This window comes from Coffea arabica, chromosome 3c (genome assembly GCF_036785885.1).
Source record: "Coffea arabica cultivar ET-39 chromosome 3c, Coffea Arabica ET-39 HiFi, whole genome shotgun sequence".
Taxonomy (NCBI): Eukaryota; Viridiplantae; Streptophyta; class Magnoliopsida; order Gentianales; family Rubiaceae; genus Coffea; species Coffea arabica.
Window position 1 is genome coordinate 4,161,148 of NC_092314.1, and position 23,155 is coordinate 4,184,302.

The window sequence follows — 23,155 nt, forward strand, 5'->3', positions numbered from 1 at the left end:
GGAGAAAAATCGGATTTTAAGTTAGGAATGAACGGTGTACAAAAATTTCGGAATCGTATCGTGGTGCCAAAGGACGAAGGGTTTAAGAAGAAAATTTTGAAAGAAACACATCGATCGAAGTACACGGTACATCCTGGATGGAATAAAATATATCAGAATTTAATGAGTTTGTACTGGTGGGAGAGCGTGAAAAAGGAAATTGCTCAGTTTGTCCAGACTTACTTAATTTGCTAGCAGGTTAAAATCGAGCATCAAAAACTGTCTGGTCTATTGCAACCTTTAGTGATATCCAAGTAAAAATGAAAAAATATTATCATGAATTTTGTATCTGAATTCCTTTGGACATAAAGAGGTCACGACACCATTTGAGTAATAATAGATTGATTAAATCGGCTCATTTTCTGCCGATTAGTATGAAGTACTCATTGGAGAAGTTAGCTAAACTGTATTTGGATGAAATTATAAAGCTAAATGAAATTCCAATAAGGGTTGTGTCCGATCGAGACCCACGGTTTGTTTCACGATTAGGGGATTAAATTCAATTTTAGCACTACTTACATCCCCAGACTGATGGATAATTTGAGAGGACAATTCAGATTCGAGAGAATATGTTGACAACCTGTATTTTGGATTTTGGAGAGAGTTGGAGTAAGTATTTGACATTGGCAGAATTTGCTTATAATAATACTTATCATTTATCTATTCAAAGGGCTCCGTACGAAACTCTACATGATCGAAAATGTTGATAACCAATTTGTTAGAATAAAATAGGTGAAAGAAAGGATTTAGACCCAATTACAGTGCCATAGATTGAGGAGGCGTACGAAAAGGTGAAGTTGATACGCCAAAGGATACAAACTGCTCAAAGTCGTCAGAAGAGTTATGCAGATAACCGCAGGAAGGATTTAAAATTTGAGGTTGTAAACCAAGTTTTTCGTAAGATTATTCATCTGAAAGTGAATTTGATAGCAGGAAAAGGAAAGAAACTACAACTCGGATTTATAAGACCATATAAGATTTTTCAACATATAAGAAATGTGGCTTAAAAATTAGAATTGTCACCAAGTTTATCTTGGATCCATAACGGTTTTTACGTGTCCAAACTCAAGAAATATTGTTTAGATCCATCTTATGTCCTGCAACCGAAAAATATTGAAATCGACGAGGCACTGATCTATGAAGAGAAACCGATAGAGCCTCTACATTGTAAAGTGAAAAAATTGAGAAATAAACGAATGCTGTTGGTGAAAGTTTTATTGAGAAACTATGGACTGTAGGAAGCAACTTGAGAAGTAGAAAAGGAAATTCGAGAAAAATATTTAAATCCATTTCTAAATCAAGGTATGAATTTCGTGGACGAAATTCTCTTAAGGGGGAAAGGATGTGAGGACTCATATTTTTATTTTTAAAATAATTATTTTTTATAATTATTTACCCTAATATTAGTTAATTATATTATCGTTATATGAATTTCTTTTAAATTTCGCTTTATCGCGCACGAATCAAAAGTTCGCGTATTTCGCGTCAAAATGGCTAAGTGGATATTTGAGAAATTAATATTAGATTACTAAGAGTAAATAAATACAGTGTTCAAGGAATTATATTTGAGAATTAGTGCACTAGTGCAACAAACAAGATAGAAAATGGTGGTACGAAACTCGCGCACGACACTATTTGAAGTTGACATTTGCAAAACTTCTTGGTCACAATTTCTTAAAGCTTCCAAGACAAGATTCATACCTACCAAACACTCTCTCTTTCTGTCTTGGTCCGCCGAAACTAGCAAAGTAAAAGGAAGTAAAAATCTCTTCATTTCAGGCTTCCATCTTGCTAGCAAAACTTCATCCAAGCTTCTAGTTCTTGGAGAATCACTCTAACTTGGAGAAAGACATCACCTTGTGGAGCTTTTTGGGGGAATTGTGGTGGAAAATCTGATTTTTCATCTAGGGTTAGAGGTGATCCTTGAACTCTACCAATCTTTCCATTTCTTTTAAGAAATCATGGTTGATTTTGCATGGGTTTGAAACCTTAAACAAGAAATAAATTAGAGGATTTGATGAATTTTATTTCTCGTTTTAATTTTTAGATTAGCGGCCTAGAGGTGGATTATAGGTAGCTAACTTGGGGTGTGATTGATTGATTGATGTTTATGTGTTATAAGAGATGATATTGATTAGAAAGTGAAGAAAAAATCGAAGGAGAAATGGAAGTGCAAGATAGCTGAAACTGTCCTATTGTTGTCTTGTTTGTAATTCGAATTTTTGTTGGTTGTTTGACTATGAAATTGATGATTATATGTGGTGTATTGTGTGTACAAAGTGTCTTGCAAAAATCGTTTCAATTGGTTGCTCAAAACTAGAGTTTCGAAATTGAAAGAAATTTGAAAATGGTGATCTGGGCAGTCGAATAGTGTCTCTTCATTTGAACATAACTTGCTGTACAAAAGTCAAAATTGAGTGTCGTTAACGGCATTCAAATTTAGACATTCATAACCTTTTAACGGTATAAAAATTATTTGTTAGTTTGAACTGAGTGAACCGTAGTAATTCAACAAAGTTGACTGTCTTGTTGTGACTGTCTGTTCGTGAGGAATGGAGAAGCTGCGTCTTATGGCTTTATTTTCTCTCACTTTTGAACTGATTTTGAAAACGATTCTTTCTGATGAAATGTACCGTTTTGAACCTAATTTGTAACGCCGTAAACCATTCCCAATTTGAACTTGTATTGGGTGAAATGTTTGATTTTGAAAGTGCGATAAAGCTGAAAAATTGGAAGTTTTTCCTTTCTTCCTAGCCGAATGGCTAGAGTTGTTTTGAGATGTTTTGTTTCAAAAATTTTGATGTCAATTGCTTATTAAATGTTTATAGGACCTTGGTTTCAAAATGGATCGAATTGGAGGTGATTTCTTTGTGCAAAATATTTGGAAAAGAAAGAAAAGCATGAGGGCAGATTGGCCTTGAAACATTTTTTGAACTTGGGTAGTTTTGTTAACTGCTTTAACACGTGAGTTTTTGCGTGAAATTTTATAGAATGCTAGTTCACATATGAAAATTTAAGTATATTAAATTTGGTATAATTTCAATACCATTTCAATATCCAAATAACATACCCAAAAATGCTTTTCAAATCTGAAAATTCACTGTTTTAGTAGTGAATGTTAACCGACTTTGAACAGCTATGTTTTGACGTTCAAAATTTCGAATCTAGTTCATTTTTTCGTGTTTGAAATCTTGTTTAGAATTCTTATTGTGTTACGAATTTCAAGGGCTGATTCACTTTCTGTGAATTACGTCGAATTTTCAACGATGACTGCAAAATCAAGACTAGTTCAAACTTGTCCTATTGGAATTGAAATTTTGAGTTGAAAAATGAGTACTTTCCGTTTGAAATCTTGAAAAAAATGGCTTCTAGGAACTTTTAGTACTCTGAACCTAGTTTCCAACGGTGTAGAGTTTTTCATTTTTGGACGTGCCAAACTCAAAATTTGATTTTTCGAAAATTGTCGCGCAAAACTAAAATTTTTTGATTTCTTAAGGAAATGAGTTTTTATGAACTTGTTACTTTCTTTTGATATTGATAAATCATTTTAAACCCGTTTTCACGGGAGAGACAAGTTTCTCTTGAGTTTTTAAATCCTCATTTTCGAATCTCAATTTTTTGCAATTAAAGTTTACTTTTAGGACATTGTCTTAAGATCTAAATATGTGTATATTCATCCTTAATTGATGCATGGTTGTGAATGATAGAAAATCGTTAATTTTTCAGGCGCTCAAGAGGATTTTCAAGAGGATCTCGGAGTGGACGCCTGAAAATTTATTTGCTCACGTATCCACTTTTGACTTGGTGAGTGTCAAATGTATGAAGTGTTGCTACGTGCTTAATTGCTCTTATTAATTGAGTATTTTGCAAGTGTTGAGTCAAGTGTATACTTTATTGCACTCGTTCTCGTTTAAGTGAATTGTATTTGAATTGCATGAAATGAATTGTTAAGTGAATAAAGTGAAGTGTTGTAATATTGAATCTCATCGACTTATAGATTATAATAGTAGGGGACGCCCAAACTCATCGGTCGACCTTGCGACTCGAGCAGACATGAGTTTGGTCGTGAAACTTGGTGAGTCACGAGGAAAATTTATAAGGTTGATCTATTGGAGAAATCTCGCTTGACATATTCAATTAGTGTCGCCTTATATAAAAAGAGCGCGGGCCCGGAACAGGAGGTATAACGGTGATCGAGAGTGCGAAGTTGGTGGGTTCTACGGACTTATAACCAATCTGGTTGACGGAATGTCAGCTTGTTGAGGTTTTGAATCCAGCATTGGCAGAGTAAGTGTAATATAGCTCTTGAGAGGTCACATATCCTTTTCAAGTGTGTTTTACTGTTAATTGGGAACTATTTGAATGTTATAATTTTAATTCTTGTATAAGGGCTATTGTTATTTGAATAATCTGTTTTGCATGCTTTTCTTAGTCTCGTAGAGCATTAGTTCATCATATTAGATTTGTTTTCCTTAACAGGAGTCGAAATAAAAAGATTTATGGAGAAGCCGACTTGATGCACTGTTGATTAGGGTTTTGAATGTAATTGATTAGATGACTTTTGAAAATTGTATATTTTGGGAAAAGTGATGTACTTAGTATCTTGTAATGTAAAAATTGAATATTATTGAGGAAGCGACCTTTTCTTTGCAGCTTTGACTCTTGTTGTTGATTGTTATCCATAAGTTTGAATTGTCTCGTAGTGAGTCTGTGATAATTGGAAAATTCATTCATACTTTCTTAAAATTTTCTCTTTATAATATTTACTCCTTCAATAGTTGTAATAAATAAGAGATTTAAGAGTTTTACCTTCAATTTTATAATTCGAGTACATTATGATTTTCGCGTATTTTGACCATGTGATCACTTAATGAAATGTGTGTACTAAATTTGGTGGTTAAAAATGAGTTTTATATAAGAAAAAATGTGTGATTAGAAGTGTTAATAATAAATAAACGAATCATAAGTGAAAACACTAGTGTGCCTGAGTTAGGGAAAAACGATTCGAACTGATGTACACCGTTTGCTACCGATTGAGTGCACCATTTGTTCACTATTTTATTACCTTAATATCCTTACTTTTATTTCAGTTAATTAATCCTAAAATATCTCTTAAACCAGCCACAATTTTTGACCAAAGAAAAGAGAGAAAAGAAGAAAATTTTGAGATTCAATCCTAAGGTGACACTTGGAAGTCATCCAAACAACGATGACCCAACTCAAGTCCTATCTTCTAATCTTTTTTGGAGTTTCATTCCTTCCTCATTTCCTCCAGGGTGGCCGAGAGTTGAAGGGAGAAAAGAGAGAAGAAACATCACACTTTCAATCTTGATTTTTGGCTTTGTTTGAGTTGAATCTAAAATCTAAACCAATTAAACTCGAGAATTTAAGAAGTTTTGTGTGGTAAAATTTTGGAAGGAAATGTTGTGATTTTCTCTTGCAAGCATTCTTGATGAGGTATTATGGTTTCCTTACCTTTTCTAGTATTTAATCTTATTAAAATTTGATTAAAAGCTTATATTCTTGACTTATTATGGTAAATTAGTTAGTTTTGAATAATATGGTGGAATGTTGAGTTAGGTTTGAAATTTTCAGTTGTGTTTATGGTTGTTTTTATAGCATATGATGTTGATGAGTTTGGATAGGAATTTGGGGATGTGATTCAAGACATGAATGTTAATTTTTAGCATTGAATCATTAAATTTTCAGCCTTAAGGATGAATTTGCCTTGTTACTGACCTGTATGTTCGTCCATGTTAGAGGGTGTATCAGGCCTATGTCAAAACATGAAAGTTGTAGGGAATGGAGTTAACTAGTTGACTGTAAAATTTCAGCTCAATTGGAGCACTGTAGCATGTGAAATGACTAAAGTACCCCTGACTGTCAAATGCCCTAATTCGCAAGCAGTTTTCTGTCTTCTCTGATATTGCACATTTTGACCTTGAAAATGCACGAACTAAATGTCAATGCCTTCATAGGAAATGTAGTTCTCTGCTTTAACTTAGAAACGCTTTAAAATTTATCCCAATCCGATAAGCGTAGTTTCAGTTGTGACTGAAACGTCAAGAGACGTCAAACCTGCTATTTAGTCATTTGTCTTTAAAACTTGTTTCTGGTCGCATTGTTAGACTTGTCTTGTAATTGAATGACATTGAGTCTAGTTGAAGGGGTATTGTGTTAACATTGCTGATATGTGATTTTGGGTTGAATAACGGAAACAATGAAGCCATAAATGGCTGAAAATTTGGGCATACCTTTTGTATATAGCTTTTTTCTTGGGATTTTGTTCTTCGTTAAAGCAAAGTGATTTTGCTTTTTGCTCGAACTACTGTGTGTTGTTGACTGGTTAGCGAGGGTTAATAAGGTGAACGAGGAAAGTAAGTGGAGTGTACAGACTATGAGTATTTTGGTTGACGAAGTGTCAACTGGTGGTCAAGCTCGGGAAATTGAACTGGTTTCGACCAAACCCCAATCGGATCGAATAGTCTGTCTACCTTTGAAATCGGACTGGAACCAAACCCTGAGATATCCAATCTCTCAACAAAGGATATCTCTTAACAAAGTACTCATCAAAATACTCAAGTCATGTAATCACCCCAATAGTACACAGTAAAAGGGGTGATACTTAATACAAGACATGTATTCTCACATATTAAATCAAGAACAGAGAATGGGCTTAGGTCGAGTGAGATAAAGTACATTCTCGCCTAAGTACCCATTTAACTTATACAAAGTATTTTGATAATTTATTACATAAACAAATCCAATTACTCGCCCAAAATAATTAGCACGTAAATCAAGGCAATTTATACAGGTCCACAGACTCCGTCCGGGTCGTCACTGCCTGTGATAGAAGATTATACTCAACTATCAGTCAAACAACCATCACAATGGAAATAAAAAATAAAATGACCAAAGTGGCAAAAAGGGTAAAGAAACGTATGCGCGCTTGTTTTAGTTTTGACAATGAAGCGATTAAAACTTTGGAATTTTCATTTGAGTCAAAAAGACAAGGAAAACGTATTCCTACTGGTCGTTACTATCATTCCTTCAAGGATACAAGTTTCGGCCAAATTCCAGCTTATACACCTTTATGAAAGAAGATTTGAATACCTTAGATAATTCAAGTTCAATTTGTCATCAAATCTTCGCTCGAGTCGCGAGTACGCACGTCTAACCCTCGAGTGAGAATTCGGGCGGTATGTCCTATGTATATAGCTATTTTTCAACCATTTATGATTTCATTATTTTTCTCAATTCAGCCCAAAGTCACACATCAGCAATATTCCTCAATTCATCCAATTACAAGACAAGTCTAACAATGCGACCGAGAACAAGTTTTAAAGACAAATGGCTAAATAGCAAGTTTGACGTCTCTTGGCGTTTCGATCACAACTGAAACTATGCTTATCGGATTGGGATAAATTTTAAAGCATTTCGAAACTAAGACGGAGAACTACATTTCCTATGAAGGCATCGACATCTAGTTCGTGCATTTTCAGGGTCAAAATGTGTAATTTCTGAAAAGACAGAAAACTGCCCGCGAATTAGGGTATTTGGCAGTCAGGGGTATTTTAGTCATTTCATTTGCTACAATACTCCGATTGAATTGAATTTTGCAGGCAGCTAGTTAACTCCATTCCCTACAACTTTCATGTTTTGACCTGGATTTGATTCGGCCTCTAACATGGATGAGCATATAGGTCAATAACAGGGCAGATTCATTCTTAAGGTTGAAAATTTGATGATTCAATGCTAAAAATTAACATTCATGTCTTGAATCATTACCCCAAATCCCTACCAAGTTTATCAACATCATATGCTATATAAACAACCATAAACACAACTGAAAATCTCAAATCCTAATTCAACATTCCACCATATCATTCAAAACTAACTAATTCACCAACATAAGCCAATAATATAAACTTCTAATCAAACTTTAACAAGATTAAGTACAAGAAAAGGAAATAAAATTATAATACCTCATCAAGGATGTTTGCAAGAGAAAATCACAACTTTTCCTTCCAAAGTTTTACCACACAAAGCTTCCTAAGTTCCCAAGTGAGAGTTTAATTGGTTTAGATTTTGAATTCAATTCAAACAAAGCCAAAAATTAAGATTGAAAATATGGTATTTCTTCTCTCTTTTTTCCCTTAAACTCTAGGCCACTATGGAGGAAATGAGGAAGGAATGAAGTTCCAAGAAATATAAGAAGATAGCACTTGGGTTGGGTCAAAGTTGATTGGATGACTTCCAAGTGTCACCTTAGGATTGAATCTCAAATTTTTCTTCTTTTCTCTCTTTTCTTTGGTCAAAAATTGTGGCTGGTTTAAGGGATATTTTAGGGTTAATTAGATGAAATAAAAGTAAGGATATTAAGGTAATAAAATAGTGTTCAAGTAGTGCAGTCAATCGGTAGCAAACGGTGCACGTCGGTTCGAGTCGTTTTTTCCTAACTCGCGCGCACTAGTGTTTTCACTTATGAGTCATTCACTTATTATTAACACTTCTAATAACACACTTTTTCTTATATAAAACTCACTTTTAACCACCGAATTTAGTACACACATCTCACCAAGTAATTACATGGCCAAAATACGCGAAAATTCTAGTGTACTCGAACTATAAAATTAAGGGTAAAACTCTTAAATTTCTTATTTATTGCAACTATTGAGAGAGTAAATAAGTAGTAAAGATATTATAAAGTAATTTAATCAAAATAGTAGAAAATTTTAAGAAAATATGAACGAATTTTTCAGCCGTCACAGAGTCCTGACAAGTGCTAGACAGGCGTCCCGCCGATACCATTGGGTTTGTCTAAGGAAGAAGTGGGGCCGTCACAATAAAGGTATAAATAGGAGTGGAAAAACATTCTTTCGTATTATCACTACGAAGTATACGTATAGGAACACCAAATTGATTTTTTATTTCTGTAACAAATGTACAAAAAAATGAAATATAGTTCTAAACGATCTTTCATTAAATAAAGTCATATAACTCTGAAAAAATCATCAACAAAAATTATAAAATATTTAAAATCTAATTTTGAAGTGACTCGATTAGGATCCCAAACATTAGAATGAACTAATAAAAAGGGTTCAAAAACTCATTTATTGACTCTACAGACAAAAGAAACACGATGATACTTTTCTAACTGACAAGACTCACATTTTAATGAAGATAACTGACTCAAGGTTGGAACCAATTTCTTCAAATTTTGTAGAGACGGATGATCAAAACGACAATGAATTTCAAGATGAGAAACAGTAGCAGGACACGCAATCAGATCATTGGAGTTGACAAAATAAAGACCATTATGCTCATACACTCCACCAATCATCCTCTTTGTTTTCAAATCCTAAATAACAACAAAATCAGGAAAAAAAAAGTAACTAAACACTGTAGAAATTTAGTAAGCTTACTAACGGACGTTAGATTAAAAGGCAAATTGGGTACGTAAAGAATAAAAGACAATGGAAAAGATGAGTTAATTTTTACAGTGCTTAATCCTTTAATTTTAGTTGTAGATCCATCAGCTAAAGTAACATGAAATGAGGTAGACTCTTGAAAATTAGAAAAATTTCTAGAGGTCCTTGACATATGATCAGTAGCCCCAGAATTAATAATTCATGAGTCAAAATTAGAGAATGTGAAGAGACAAGCCATAGCATTACTTTTTTTTGTTAAAGAAGCAGAAGGAAAAGATGTGTGATTTACAGTTTGGTACTGCAGAAATTTGACATAATTTTTCTCTGATATGATAAAAGTCTTCTGGAACCTTTGTGCTGAAGAATTTGATTCAGGTTGGTTAGTGGTAACCGCATTAGCAAACCGATGAGGTTTTCCAACTAAATCTCAACAAGTATCACGAGTGTGATTCTTCAAACCACAATGAGTGCACTCACAGGTGCCTCGACCTCCACGACCCCCACGACCTCCTCTACTTCTTCTTCCATGAGAGCCACGTCCAAAACTAAGTTGCTCACGTCCAGGGCTAAGTTGCTTTATCCAATTGTTATTAGCAACTAAAGCAGACTTGTCATTAATTAGAGCACCATCATCCTATGCATTGTCTTTAGATGCAGAACGTAAGACATGAGCAACGCCTCTGCAAAGGATGGTAATTGTTCACCTCTTAAAATTTGAGATTTGATTGGTTAAAATTCTGATTTAAAGCCAGCCAAGAATTTGAGCATAAGCATTTATTCTCTTTGCCTCTGCATAACTATAATATTATTTGAAAGAGACATTACAACATTTAATTCTTTTGAAATTCGTTTGAGATCAGCAAAGTATTCAGTTACTGTCTTGTTATCTTGTTGCAACTGAAAATACTCCAAAGAGATTTTATACATTTGTGAAAGATTGCTGCGGTATAATAACCGGACATAATTTCAAACTTCTTTTGTTATCTTACAATGAGAACACATGTAAGTAATTCGTAGCTCCATAGAATCCCATATTGCTCCAAGAATTTGAGCATCCTCTTGAATCCACATTAGTCTCTTGTTGTCCTCCATAAGAGAGTCATCTGTGAGATATCGTTGCTTTCTTAAACCTGTCAGATAAATCTTAATGGCTTTTGACCACTGTTGATAATTAGTGTATAGAACTTTCAATTTATGATTTAAAGCTTCACCATTGTCATAATATTAGTAGACGTCACGATACTTTTTGATAAACTTTCAGCCATAGCGAATAACACTTCAAATAAAAAAATAGTCAAAACTCGTGATGAACAGCACCACGTGAACAGTACGCGATGAACAGTGTCGCGTGAACAAGACTTTAGCTAGATATTTAACTCTAACGCTAGGACTTTAACTCTGATACCATGAGAATATGTATTTTGGAAAAAAAACATGTAGTCACCGTATTATGAGTGATCAACTAGTATTTATAGGAATACAAAACTAATAAATTATTTATAAGAATACTCTTACTAATTTATTATGTATAAGAATACTTATATTCTCTTAACATCTTTTACTCAGTTTTTCCATCCCGTATGTTTTGCGGGGATTGTGAAGGATGTTGGCAGACTCTCGTTGTCCTTCCCTAGTGAGCAACATGATGCGTCCAGAGTTTCCCTGTTGATGGCTTGTTATTTGTGCTTCACATCAGCTTGTCAAATCTCTCCTGTTATCAGCTTTAGTTTTCTGAGTTTAATGCTTCCACTTACTGCTTTTAAACCTTTGTACTAAACCTCCCAGCGCCTTCATTTGAAGACCATCGAAGATGATATCAACATCCTAGATGTTTACCATAGTTGCGAGTCTCTTTCCTTCAGGTGTTGGTTCCCGCCGCTCTCCTGCCTCAATTTGCTAGTACCAAATGAAAATTATTGCAGCAATGGAGCCTGCTATGCTCCTTTTAGAAAGAACGGTAAAAGCATGGGGGAAAAAGATGGTTCTTCGTTTTGCTGGTTGGAGTTGGTTGTGTGAAAGTGCAAAAAGTATCCTTTTCTACATTCTGATTGGTGTAATTAGTATCTTAAAAGTGCCATCGGTACTTGTTTAACTGCAGGTCCAGTAACGACTACAAGAAGCTGAGATTATGTATAAGAATAGAATCCTTATGAATTGCAACTACACAGGCTTTGATTAAACTAGGAAGTTAGGCCTCAAAATGATCATACAAGTAAAAAAGTTATGGAGTCGGTTGTAAAGAATTCTCTGTTCAGAAAATGAAGAGTCTCTCTTCCGTGTTACTATTCACTTTTGGGTGAGATTACTCTCTTTACCTTGTGTGGTCAGCTTATATTTTATTGATGCATTGGTATGTTAACTGTCTACATGTGATGATGTGAATTCCTTTAGAAAACTTCCATGTAAATATGGCTAAAATCCTTGTCATCTATATAGATGAATTTCTACCCTCTATCCAGGTGCTCTACGAAGAAGATTTTATTATTGAATTTGCTGGAAATCATACAGCACAAATTACTCAAACAAAGATAAGAGATTTTATTACTAAAGATGTACACATTGATGTGGAGATTGTAGTGATAATTACGGAGTAACATTATTGTTGATTGCACGCACTATCATATCTAGTAAACAAGGATGCCGACTTTAATAGTTAGAATAATCAGTTTCTTATGAATAAAAGAAAAAAGAATATGTTTGTCATTGATCAACTGCTCTAGACATATTAAGCTAAACGACTCTTTTGACTCCATTTTCAGTTCCATTCTTTGGGAAGAAATAATAACTGCATTAACACTTGTATCGCATAATGATGCTCTATAATTCTAGAAACTTTTGAGAAATTTCGACCCTCGATTAGGGCCTAGATGGATCAAAGACGAAACAAATTAAAGAGGAAAAAAAACATGATATGGTCAGACAAAAAGAGTTAAATGTTAGAAACCAAAATTTCGAGACCCAGTATATAATGATAATCATGCGTACATGTCTATGCGATTTTAATTTGTTTAAGCAAGGTTTATATGAAAGAAAAAAAATATAAGGGGAATTAGTCCATCGAATTTCCTATAATGCCAAACGAATAGTCAAGTGAGTAATCTGATTCTAACACTTAAAAACGAACTCAAGCGCTGTCAAACTAATACTCCTAGAAGCAAGCATCTTTGGCACCAATCCCATATATGTTTAGGACCAATGTTATACAAAAGTACATCCAAAACCTCCTAGTTTGATGTTACGTATCAAAGGGGCAGTACCTATCCCATATGGAGGGGGTAAAAAAGGTCCAAGAATTGGTGATTCTAGGTGCGTTGATCAAGTGGAAACTTAGAGACGAGACGAGACGATGGAGAAAACAAGGTTGTATGTGTAGATACATATTGATGCTTCTTTGTGTACATTTGTACCTGAAACTTGTGGAGTTTGGCAAATGGACAATTAACAGACACATAGTTTTATAGCATATTTTATGTGTTGGGAAGTTGAAAAATTGAATCAATTGGCAACTGATAAGTACCCAAGATGCTTACCTACAAAACCACAGGTTATGATAATATACCACAAGTATTGGCATAGAGAAAAAGCAGGCAAGAGTTATATTCTTGAACGGATTTGATCTAGATAATATACCAACATGCAATTGTTTGTGGTGTTCTATATTTTGAGATAACTTGGTTATTTTAGAGTTTTTGACAGACCTGGATATTAGTTTATCCAGAAGGCTTACATTTCTTTAGAGTGAGAATAAAGGACTGAATTACTGAGGTGAATACTCGATGAACTAAACTAAGGACATCGAAAAAGAAAGCCTCTACAGGAGCCTGGACTAAATACGGCTTGTTTGCTGTATATTTTTTTGGGTAAAAAATTAAAAAAAACCCTGTGATAAACGAAATATACAGAAAAGTCTCCCATGATTTTAAAATATACAACACGACCCCTCATGCTTTGAACTAAATTGTAAAGGTGATGGAATCCGTTAAATTTAACGAAAATGAACAAAATGACCAAAATGCCCTGATATAATAAAACAAAAGACAACTCAAAAAAATCATTTGTTTTATTCTCTAAATAGAGAGAATTGAGGGTTAAGGGGTAGAATAGGTATATTTGATAAAAATTAGGTATAAAATTTTTTTTTTTTAGGTTCCAATAAGTAATTTCCGTTAAATTTAACGAATTCCGTCACCTTTACAATTTAGTTCAAAGCATGAGGTATCGTGTTGTATATTTTGAAACCATAAGGGGCTTCTTTGTATATTAGGCTTACCACATGGGGTTTTTTTGTTTTTTACCCTATTTTTTTAAAGAGCTGATTGTAAATTACTTTTGGGTATATATTGGATTATTGGCTATGAACAAAAATCTCAATTTTAAAGAGCTGATTGTAAATTACTTTTGGGTATATATTGGATTATTGGCTATGAACAAAAATCTAAAATTGAGATGCAGAAGTAGATAAAAACATCACAAGAAACCGATTGATTATGTAAAATCAAAATCTAAAATCAGATAGAGTAACCAGACGAGGGCAGACCTAGCTATAATTCATGGCCCTTAAGCTAGGTAATGGAGAAGTTCATCTAGAATGAAGTTTTTTGGGGTTTTGTTTTTGTATTTTCCCTACTTAACAAAAAAATGAACGTAGTCAGCCAAGAATCATAAAAATCTAGTGTGAACATGAGAGATGAGGCACGAATCAACTTCCACTTCAATTTTATTTGGCCGTGTTGGATTCAACTTTGATTGTTCAACATAAGAAGCACTTTTAAGTAATGCATCCTACATATGGAATGTAGTATTGGTCACTATGGACTTGAAAAGCATCTTCTACCATTAGTCGTCTGCAAAATGGTTGCATTAAGAACTCCAAAATAAAATTAGTGGATGTAAGTCGTATAAAATTATGAAAGTCCATTTGGCAGGAGATGTTCTTGACGTTACTCTTAACAAAGTACAGCCTTTCTAGAAGACTACGAACCTTTAGGTGAGCAGCTGGTTTACCGCATCTGCTACTATAAGATAATTGGTAATAATGGTTTTAATGCAAATTTTAGGTGTAAACAGAAGGTGATGGCCTTCTAGAGATATTTGACTAATCAATCCACAACCTAAGTACTCATCAGTACATGCCATTAAGTTTTAAAAATATTCCAATTGATTTCATTTGAAGGATAAATTCTACTTTCTCTAGTTAAGGTGGTCAATTTAATAATGAAGATTCTCAATTGAGTTGTTGCCCTTCTGGAAGAATGAATCTCTTGTTCGTTTATGTTACACATTATAATTTTTGGGTACATTATGGCAATGTGCTAACGTAACTGGAGAACTTGTATTGAGTTGGTTTTGGTCCTAGAACATTTTCCAAAGCTTCATTTCTGCCTCTCAAACTTTTCTAAATTCATTTATTAAGTACATGCGTCTTGTCGAAAATAAGATGGATGCCTAACAGAAGTTACTCAATCAAGTCAAAAGTTTTGATTGGCTGGGAAACATGCATGGCATAAAAATTACCCAAAAATAATATAGTGATTTAACTAAGTGTACTTGAGTATTTTCTTGACCCAAAACTCAAATGCTTTAAAGATTGGACTAACTCCACTCTACACCTCCAAACTTGTATCATATTTTTACTTTGCATCATAAACTTTAAGTTTGAACACTTTCATAAATTTTCAAATTTGAATACTTTACATCTTAAACTCTCAAGTTTGTCGCATTTAAATTCAATCAATAACAACGTTAGCAAAATTATCGGCATAGATGTCTACAAATCAATGATAATTTACTAAAAGTTGTCAAAAGGAACCAATATCATTAATTTGTACTGTCTTTAATCTCATTAATTTTGCAAACATTGTTAATAATTGAGATCATACAAATCATGACAATGTACTGAAAGTGGTCTAAAGGAGCTAAGGGATCACAACTAAAACAAAGCGATGCATTTTCATTATTTTGTACCCCCCTTTATCTTTGTTAATTTTGACAAAGTTGTCATTGATTGGAGTTAAATGAGACAAATTTAAAAGCTTAGGATGCAAAATATCCAAAATTAAGAATTTAGAGTACAAAGTGTTCAAATTTAAAATTTAGAGTACAAAGTGAAAAAGTAGTATGAGTTTGGAGGTAGGAAGTGAAGTTTGTCCTTAATGGTTCAATTGCAGCTAATACGGAGATTTTGTTTATAGCTTTTGTTTCTTTCATTTGTGGTTTTTTGAACACCTTTGTATTGTTGGATTCTGATGAGGGGAAGAAAAAGGGCTCTCGCAAATTAATAGGCAGCTTCCAGAAAAAAATGAGGAAAAAAAAAGGGGGTGTATGCTTCAAGATTATCGAGATGAATATATTTCCAAAAGGTGTATATGGGACCAAAAAAATTATCAATATTTCCAAAAGGGGATAATGGTATTACGGTTTCATCTTGCAAGATCTATAATGCTTATGTTGTCCTCCTCAAAATGACTACAAATATTATCACCAAATATTTTTTTTACAGGTTTTCCAGATTATATAATGCTAATTTGTTACTTACTTAGTCCTAAAATAGAAGACAATACCCGCATTAATTCTTAAAATGAAACTTTAGTAAATACTAGTAACTAGAAGCTTGCTAGTAAATTCCAGTCCACAAGCCTTATACACACTCCTCCAGACAGCAATACTAAGCTATTTTGTTTCAGCCTAACCTATAGTAACATTAAGAGACTTAATTCTATTGAATTTGAATCAACTTTATTAGTATTTAGATATAGTGTGAATTCAGAAATCCACAGGACATTCATAAATAATTAGGCTACTCTATTTATGAGATAACGAATAATAGATGAAATTGTTGAAAATTTCAATTTTGATAAAATAGGAAATAGATAATTGACGGAGGTTATAGTTATGGTATTCAAGATGAATACGAAAATTGCTACTCTGAAATGATATGTTTCAATAACCACTGAGCTAGCTTAGTGGCCACCAAGGCTGTAGGTAGGGAGTTCAAACCCTACCTGTAGCAAAAAAAATTCAAGGGAGGTGTCATAGCACCCCTTTGGTCTAGTCAAGTCTATATGCCTACTAGCCCCTGATACACAAGTTTCCTTAGGCTCTCCCTCCCTGTAAATTAAGATAGAATAGATTATACAACTGTTATTGTTGCTGGAAAAAAAATGATATGTTTCAATTAATTTTACAATAATAGGCTCAAATCTGATTCATAGGTAGTTTGGATTGCTATTTTTTGAAAAATTCTTTTTATGTATTTTGGAAATGCATACTTAACACCTCTAATCAACTTCTTCGTTTACATATATCACACTCCAAAAAGTTTTATATTATTATTTTCCTAAAATCTCTTCTAGAAAATGTATCCCAAACAACCTATTAATTTCTCAAGCCACTGTCTGTGTTAAGCTTTAATTTATTTACCTTTATAGGCCTTTGTCCTACCGTACTTTTCCTTGAATATTGACTATTTCTTCCATTTAATTGCTTTAAAAAGCAAGAAAGGATAGAGCTGCAAAATATTCCCAACTATCATCCTCATTTCTCATTCACTTCTTCCAATAGAATTTCTCATCTGAGATCCTTTGTCCAATATTTTCTGTCCACTTTTCTGTTCAATGCAAAACTGCATAGTTCCACTTACTATATCTGCTAATGTGGCACATAAAAAAAAGGTTGTTTGACTGTCTTACATCAGAATAAAAAAAAATTTTGTTTTGTTGAAGAACTTCCTTTGTCTTCTAGGCAGAAAACGGTGGCAACAGGTTTTGGGAATTGTAACGGTAGCAATAGGGTTTCAGGAATTGTAACAAAGTTGTGTAAACAAAGAAAACCCAAAAAAGAAGAAAGAAGAAGAAGCATAAGGCAGCCAAGCAACCTTTTTTTTATGTGCCACATCAGCAGATATAGTAAGTGAAACTACATAGTTTTACATTGAACAGAAAAATGGACAGAAAATATTGGACAGACGGGAGACAAAAAATATTAGACAGAGGATCCCATCTGAGACTTACGCGTCTCTTAACTCAAATACTACTGAATCAAGCCAACGCATTAAATTTTCGAACAGGAGAATACTTAAAAGAAATAGAAAGGACCGGAATTTGGGCTTTAGATAAAACCAAGGAAAATTAAGGGGACAACGTTAAACATCAATCTAGTGATCTCCAAATAACGTAGTAATCAAACACATAAGTTCCATTAAATAAAATCTTAATCAACTTAGTTTATGCCAACTGCGTTATCCTCTCGTTAATTTAACTGGTTTTCAAGACATCAGATTACAAACAAATAGTCCGTGAAAGTACCGTAATAGTTAAATCGAAAGTGATTTAGGGCATAATCATTAATGGGAATGGGGCGGTTATAATTAAACTTGGGTGCGATTGTTGTATTTCTATTCATGATTTTTTATGTACACTTAAATAATTTTATTATATTTTATAATTTGATATACATTTACATAACTTTTATTGTATGTCACAAAGTACAACAAAATTTATACGTGTACATCAAATTACTGCCTCCATAGCATAATTTTTGTCGTACGTTGGGGTTTGTATTTTTCATGCACATTAGACTCCACTCAAAAGCAAAAGCTTTTATTCCATATATGCCCTTTAACAATGTGCCAAGTTTATTGGTTGAAATGATTGTAGGACCACTCAACATTTTAGGGATGAAGTTGCATATTCTTAATGACATCATAAAAGAAGGATACAAAGGAGATTTCAAAACTCAAAGTAGATAAAAAAAAATGAAACATGACAAAAAATTTGGAACAACTAAAAAAAAAAAAAAAAGTGTAACATTTTTTATGAAAAAGGAATATGTAAAAAGTATTATAATCATATCAATCGCGCGTAAGGCTAACCCTACCTGTCCAAAACCATCATTAATTACTACGAGTTGAAAAACAAATACTGGAACATTTCCATGTCTTTATGCTGAGACAAAAAAAGTTAGTTCTTTAGTATTGTAGTTTTTACATCTTGGTTCCATCTATATAAACAAGAGAGCTAGCTAGGACTCTGAAACTCAAAAATAACAAGGACAGAGAAATCAGGAGTAACCGGCCATGGCCATGGAGTCCCTCCATACATGCACCGTTCAACAGCCTCGTGCAGCAATTAATAAACTTCACATGTCCTTCCATTTCGCGGCCATACTATCCCTTCTTTACTACAGAATTTCTCATCTATTCCATGGTGATGTACCCATTTTTTCATGGGGTTTAATGACATCAGCCGAGCTCCTTTTCACCTTCATTTGGGTTCTAACGCAAGCTTTCAGGTGGCGTCCAGTGGCGCGAACTGTAAACCTAGAGAATCTTCCAAAGGATAAGATGTTGCCTGGATTGGACGTGTTCATATGCACGGCTGATCCTGCAAAGGAGCCAGTGATGGAGGTGATGAATACGGTGTTGTCCGCCATGGCATTAGACTATCCACCGGAAAAGCTGGCCGTGTATTTGTCAGATGATGGCGGTGCAGCCTTGACATTGTATGCTATGAAGGAGGCATGTTCTTTTGCTAGGTCTTGGCTTCCATTTTGTAGAAAATATGGTATCAAGACCAGAAGTCCCGAAGCCTATTTCTCATCGTTAAGGGATGGTGCACACTTAGATTGGAGCGAAGAGTTGAAGGAAGAGGAAGAAAAAATTAAGGTACCAAAATCTTCAAGTTTTTGCATTTAGACATATCAATCAATGGATCTAAAAATGTTTTGTTCCTAAAAATGTTATAAATGTAAAAATTTTTTAAAACAAGCAAAAAAAATAATGACTCTCCCAAAAAAGTTTTGGGTATTCCATCCTTCTCTTAAAGTAAGAGAAAAGATGGAGTGATTAAGGTATTACTCGTCACATTTATTTTGGAGTGCCTACTTCTATTATTTCTGGTGGTATGACTTTTTTTGTGACCTATAAAAAATTTCTAATAAATTATCATTTGATTTCTTTATTCAACTTAGAAAAAATTGCGTGAAGAATGGTTTCCTGCTCCCTCCTTTCCGCTCTTTGGTGCTTCAATGTTTTATGCGGGCTGCCTTTAATTGGTTGTTTTAAGTTTCTGAAACAAAGCATGCATCATCTTCTTTTTGCCTGATTCTCTTTATACTACGTATTAATTGTAACGATTGAATAGTATGCTTTACAACCATCCACCTCATTTATCAAATTCAAATAATTTAATGATTGATTCTCTCATCCAAATTAATCAAGCATGGGGAAGTTTGAAACATGTCCCCCCCCCCCCCCAAAAAAAAGGGATGGATTAAATGTGGGGAAAACTATTTTTTTCCCCTAATGCTGTTTGTCTTCTCTGGGCAACCTCTAGTTAGAGAAATCTAATCCATTTTATGTGTAAACATCAATTAATGGTTTTGGTCCGTAGATTAATTTCTTGAGGGAAGTGAAATGCAAACTGTATACACAAGTTGTAACTCAAATTTTGGTTATTATAGAATGTTGATGGGAATTTACGGAGTCGGCTGATGTTCAAGTTTTGTTTTTCTTTGCAGGCAGCATATGATTTATTCAAGAAAAATGTCGAAAAATTAGGTGCGATTGAAGAATACTCAGCTAGGCCCGACCGGCCTCCCCATGTTGAGGTACGTAACATAACAACATATGTATATGACAAAATGCTAAAACCTAAAACCCGAGTCACTGTCAACTAATGAACAAAGCTATATAGATTTGATGAAATGCATGTATTCTTGTTGATAGGTATATACGGTACCAATACTTCTCTTTGTTTTTTTTTTTTTTGGCTTATATAATAGGTTAATCGTTAATGCTCTAATGTTTTAACTTATTTGAAATCCAGCATTTTACTGATATTATCAAATAAAAAGTCAATTTAATTATCAAGAAAAAGAGTAGATTAAAAAAAAAAAGAAAAGAAACTAAGAGAAATCACATATGCAGGTGATCCATAATAACATAGACGATGGGACTTTGGACAAGGAAAGTAAGATGCCACTTCTTGTTTATTTGTCTCGGGAGAAAAGGCCAACACGTCCTCATCGTTTCAAAGCTGGAGCTCTCAATGCTCTTGTACATTCATTTACAATCCATCTTTTTCCTTAAAACAACACACACACACACACATAATATTTGTCCTTTTTATTTTAAAACATTATAACGAAATAAATAAGAAATTTTTTTTTTCTGACACCAAAAGTTTAATATGATATTGCAGCTTCGTGTTTCTGGAATAATGAGCAATGCGCCTTACCTTCTAGTGTTGGATTGCGACATGTATTGCAATGATCCCCTCTCGGCCAAACAAGCAATGTGTTTCCATCTTGATCATGAGATTTCTAGTTCTCTATCTTATGTACAATTCCCTCAAATTTTCTACAATGTCAGCAAGAATGATATTTATGATGGTCAAGCGAGATCTGCTTACAAGGTATATACACAATCTTCAACTAATCATTTGTACTCTTATTTGTCTTTTTTTTCCAAGACTATATTATGGTCGCGATTATAATATGTGAAGTCTCCTATACTTTCAGACTAAGTATCAAGGTATGGATGGAATAAGAGGATCAGTATGTGCCGGCACAGGCTACTACTTGAAGAAAAAGGCCTTGTATTGTCGTCCAAATCATGAGGGTACCCACATAACCCTATACATATGATATATATATACACATATATATCTACACACACACACACACACACACATATATATATATATATATATATATATGCTTCTTTAATTCTTCTGCAAATAATTCTACCTACAAATTACTTTTTCAAAATGGCAGATGAGATGCCTGTTGAGCCGGAGCGAAAATTTGGTTCCTCCAACGTTTTCAATGCTTCACTCAAGAGTTTGAACGGAAGGCAGTCCAGGAGGGAAGAAATCATATCCGATGCGACTGTGGAAGAGGCAAAATCCCTTGCCACTTGTACATTTGAAGCAAACACGAAATGGGGAAAAGAAGTATGTAACTTTCACCACTTAATTTTTCCATAATCACATAATTAGGAAGGTCTCATCTACCAGAATAAGTCAATGTCTAGACTAGTACAAGTAATAAAAAGATGATAAACATTTTAATGAGTTTAATATATATATATATATATATATATATATATATATACACACACACACAACACACATTGATCAAGTTCTTTTATTTACTTATGCAGCGTTTAGAATCATGTATTAATTTGCGTTATTGTTTAACAGATTGGCTACTCGTACGAATGTTTGTTGGAGAGTACTTTTACAGGTTACCTTTTGCATAACAAAGGATGGAAATCTGTTTATCTTTACCCAAAAAGGCCAGGATTTCTTGGCTGCACCACCATCGACATGAAGGATGCCATGGTTCAGCTCATGAAATGGGCTTCTGGATTGGTTCAAGTGGGATTATCAAAATACAGCCCTTTAGCATACGGCATCTCCAATATGTCCATCCTCCAAAGCATGTGCTATGCCTACTTCACATTTTCACACTTCTTCTCCATTCCCTGCATCTTGTATGGCATCGTTCCTCAGCTGTATTTCCTAAAGGGAGTTTCTTTGTTCCCCAAGGTATACATCAAACTTTTCGGTTCGATATGATATTTGTTTCCATCCGTAGACACATTCTCACGAAATATATATATATATATATATATATATATATATATATATATATATTCGCAGGTCTCCAACAATTGGTTTGCACCTTTCGCGGTGGTATATACATCTTCTCTTCTTCAGCATTTATACGAGGTCCTTTCTACTGGAGGCTCAATTTTAACATGGTGGAACGAACAAAGAATTTTTATGATCAAGTCAGTTACAGCTTGCTTCTTTGGGTGCATGGATGTATTGCTAAAACAAATAGGAGTAGCAAAGGCCAGTTTTAGGTTGACCAACAAAGCCGTCGACCAAGAAAAGCTTGAGAAGGGCAAATTTGATTTCCAGGGCGCTACACTTTTCATGATTCCTCTGACGTTATTAGTCATCTTGAATGTGGTCTGCTTCATCTTTGGAGTGAAAGGGATGATTTCGCGGGGAAATTATGGAGAGATGTTCGGGCAATTACTTCTCTCGTCCCATATTCTAGCTCTTAGTTATCCCATTCTTGAAGGACTTGTTCCCAAGAAAGGGAGAAAGAAGCAGAAAAATTTTTAACTTCATGTGATAGTTACCATACTCACCCTGTGGAATAAATAAGAGATGTCGGCTTAATGTCTTCTATTAAGTGAATTTACAAAATAGTAAGTAAGAGAAACCAGTTGCTTATTACTTCCTCCGTCCCATTGAAAATATCATACTTTTTATTTTAGGATGTTCCAAAACATTTGTCATGTTAGAAAAATCAAAATACATTTTAGTCTCTCTTTCTAATATAATATTTCTTTCTAATTATATGCATATTACCATTCAAATTTAAATTTTAAATTTGTGGAGATAAAATTGAAAAGAGAAGTACAAATATCACAATCAAATCATTATTTTTAAAAAATTGAATTTCTCAAACATGACTAAATAATTGGAATGGAGGAAGTACTACATAGCATGAGTCTTTGACTATTGATTACGTGGCACATTTTACACTAGGGGTCAATTGTAATTGGTCTTCCTAAAGATGCCTAATTATCATCTTGCATTCTATTACCACTTTGTGAATTAATTTGCCCTCCTTCCAACTTATCGAGTTTCTTGCCTTTAATACGTTAT

At 33.9% G+C, this 23,155-nt stretch overlaps 2 protein-coding genes across 10 annotated transcripts in view; both read left to right on the top strand.

The window, feature by feature from the left end:
* Positions 1–11,759, top strand: part of LOC113734236 (uncharacterized) — a 40,694-nt gene extending 28,935 nt beyond the window's left edge. Inside the window, exons 9-10 of one of the 8 annotated variants that reach the window (XR_011841470.1) lie at positions 3,766–3,843; positions 11,037–11,759. The gene's annotated coding sequence lies outside the window, so the exon portion shown is untranslated. Of the gene's footprint in view, positions 1–3,765; positions 4,428–4,518; positions 4,692–11,036 lie in introns of those variants that run through there. The other 7 variants (XR_011841466.1, XR_011841467.1, XR_011841468.1 and 4 more) reach the window with 7 other exon arrangements.
* A 6,736-nt stretch (positions 11,760–18,495) lies between these two features.
* LOC140037560 (cellulose synthase-like protein G1) lies at positions 18,496–22,676 on the top strand. Of its 2 annotated transcripts, XM_072081946.1 has the most exons (8): positions 18,496–19,131; positions 19,986–20,075; positions 20,395–20,523; positions 20,669–20,881; positions 20,988–21,087; positions 21,243–21,421; positions 21,671–22,018; positions 22,133–22,676. In XM_072081946.1, the coding sequence occupies exons 1-8, from the start codon at positions 18,544–18,546 to the stop codon at positions 22,604–22,606; spliced, it is 2,121 nt and encodes a 706-aa protein (XP_071938047.1). In that variant the 5' UTR covers positions 18,496–18,543; the 3' UTR covers positions 22,607–22,676. The 2 variants fall into 2 exon arrangements, with proteins under 2 accessions (XP_071938047.1, XP_071938050.1); XM_072081949.1 differs by lacking the exon at positions 20,395–20,523.
* Positions 22,677–23,155: the final 479 nt, after the last annotated feature.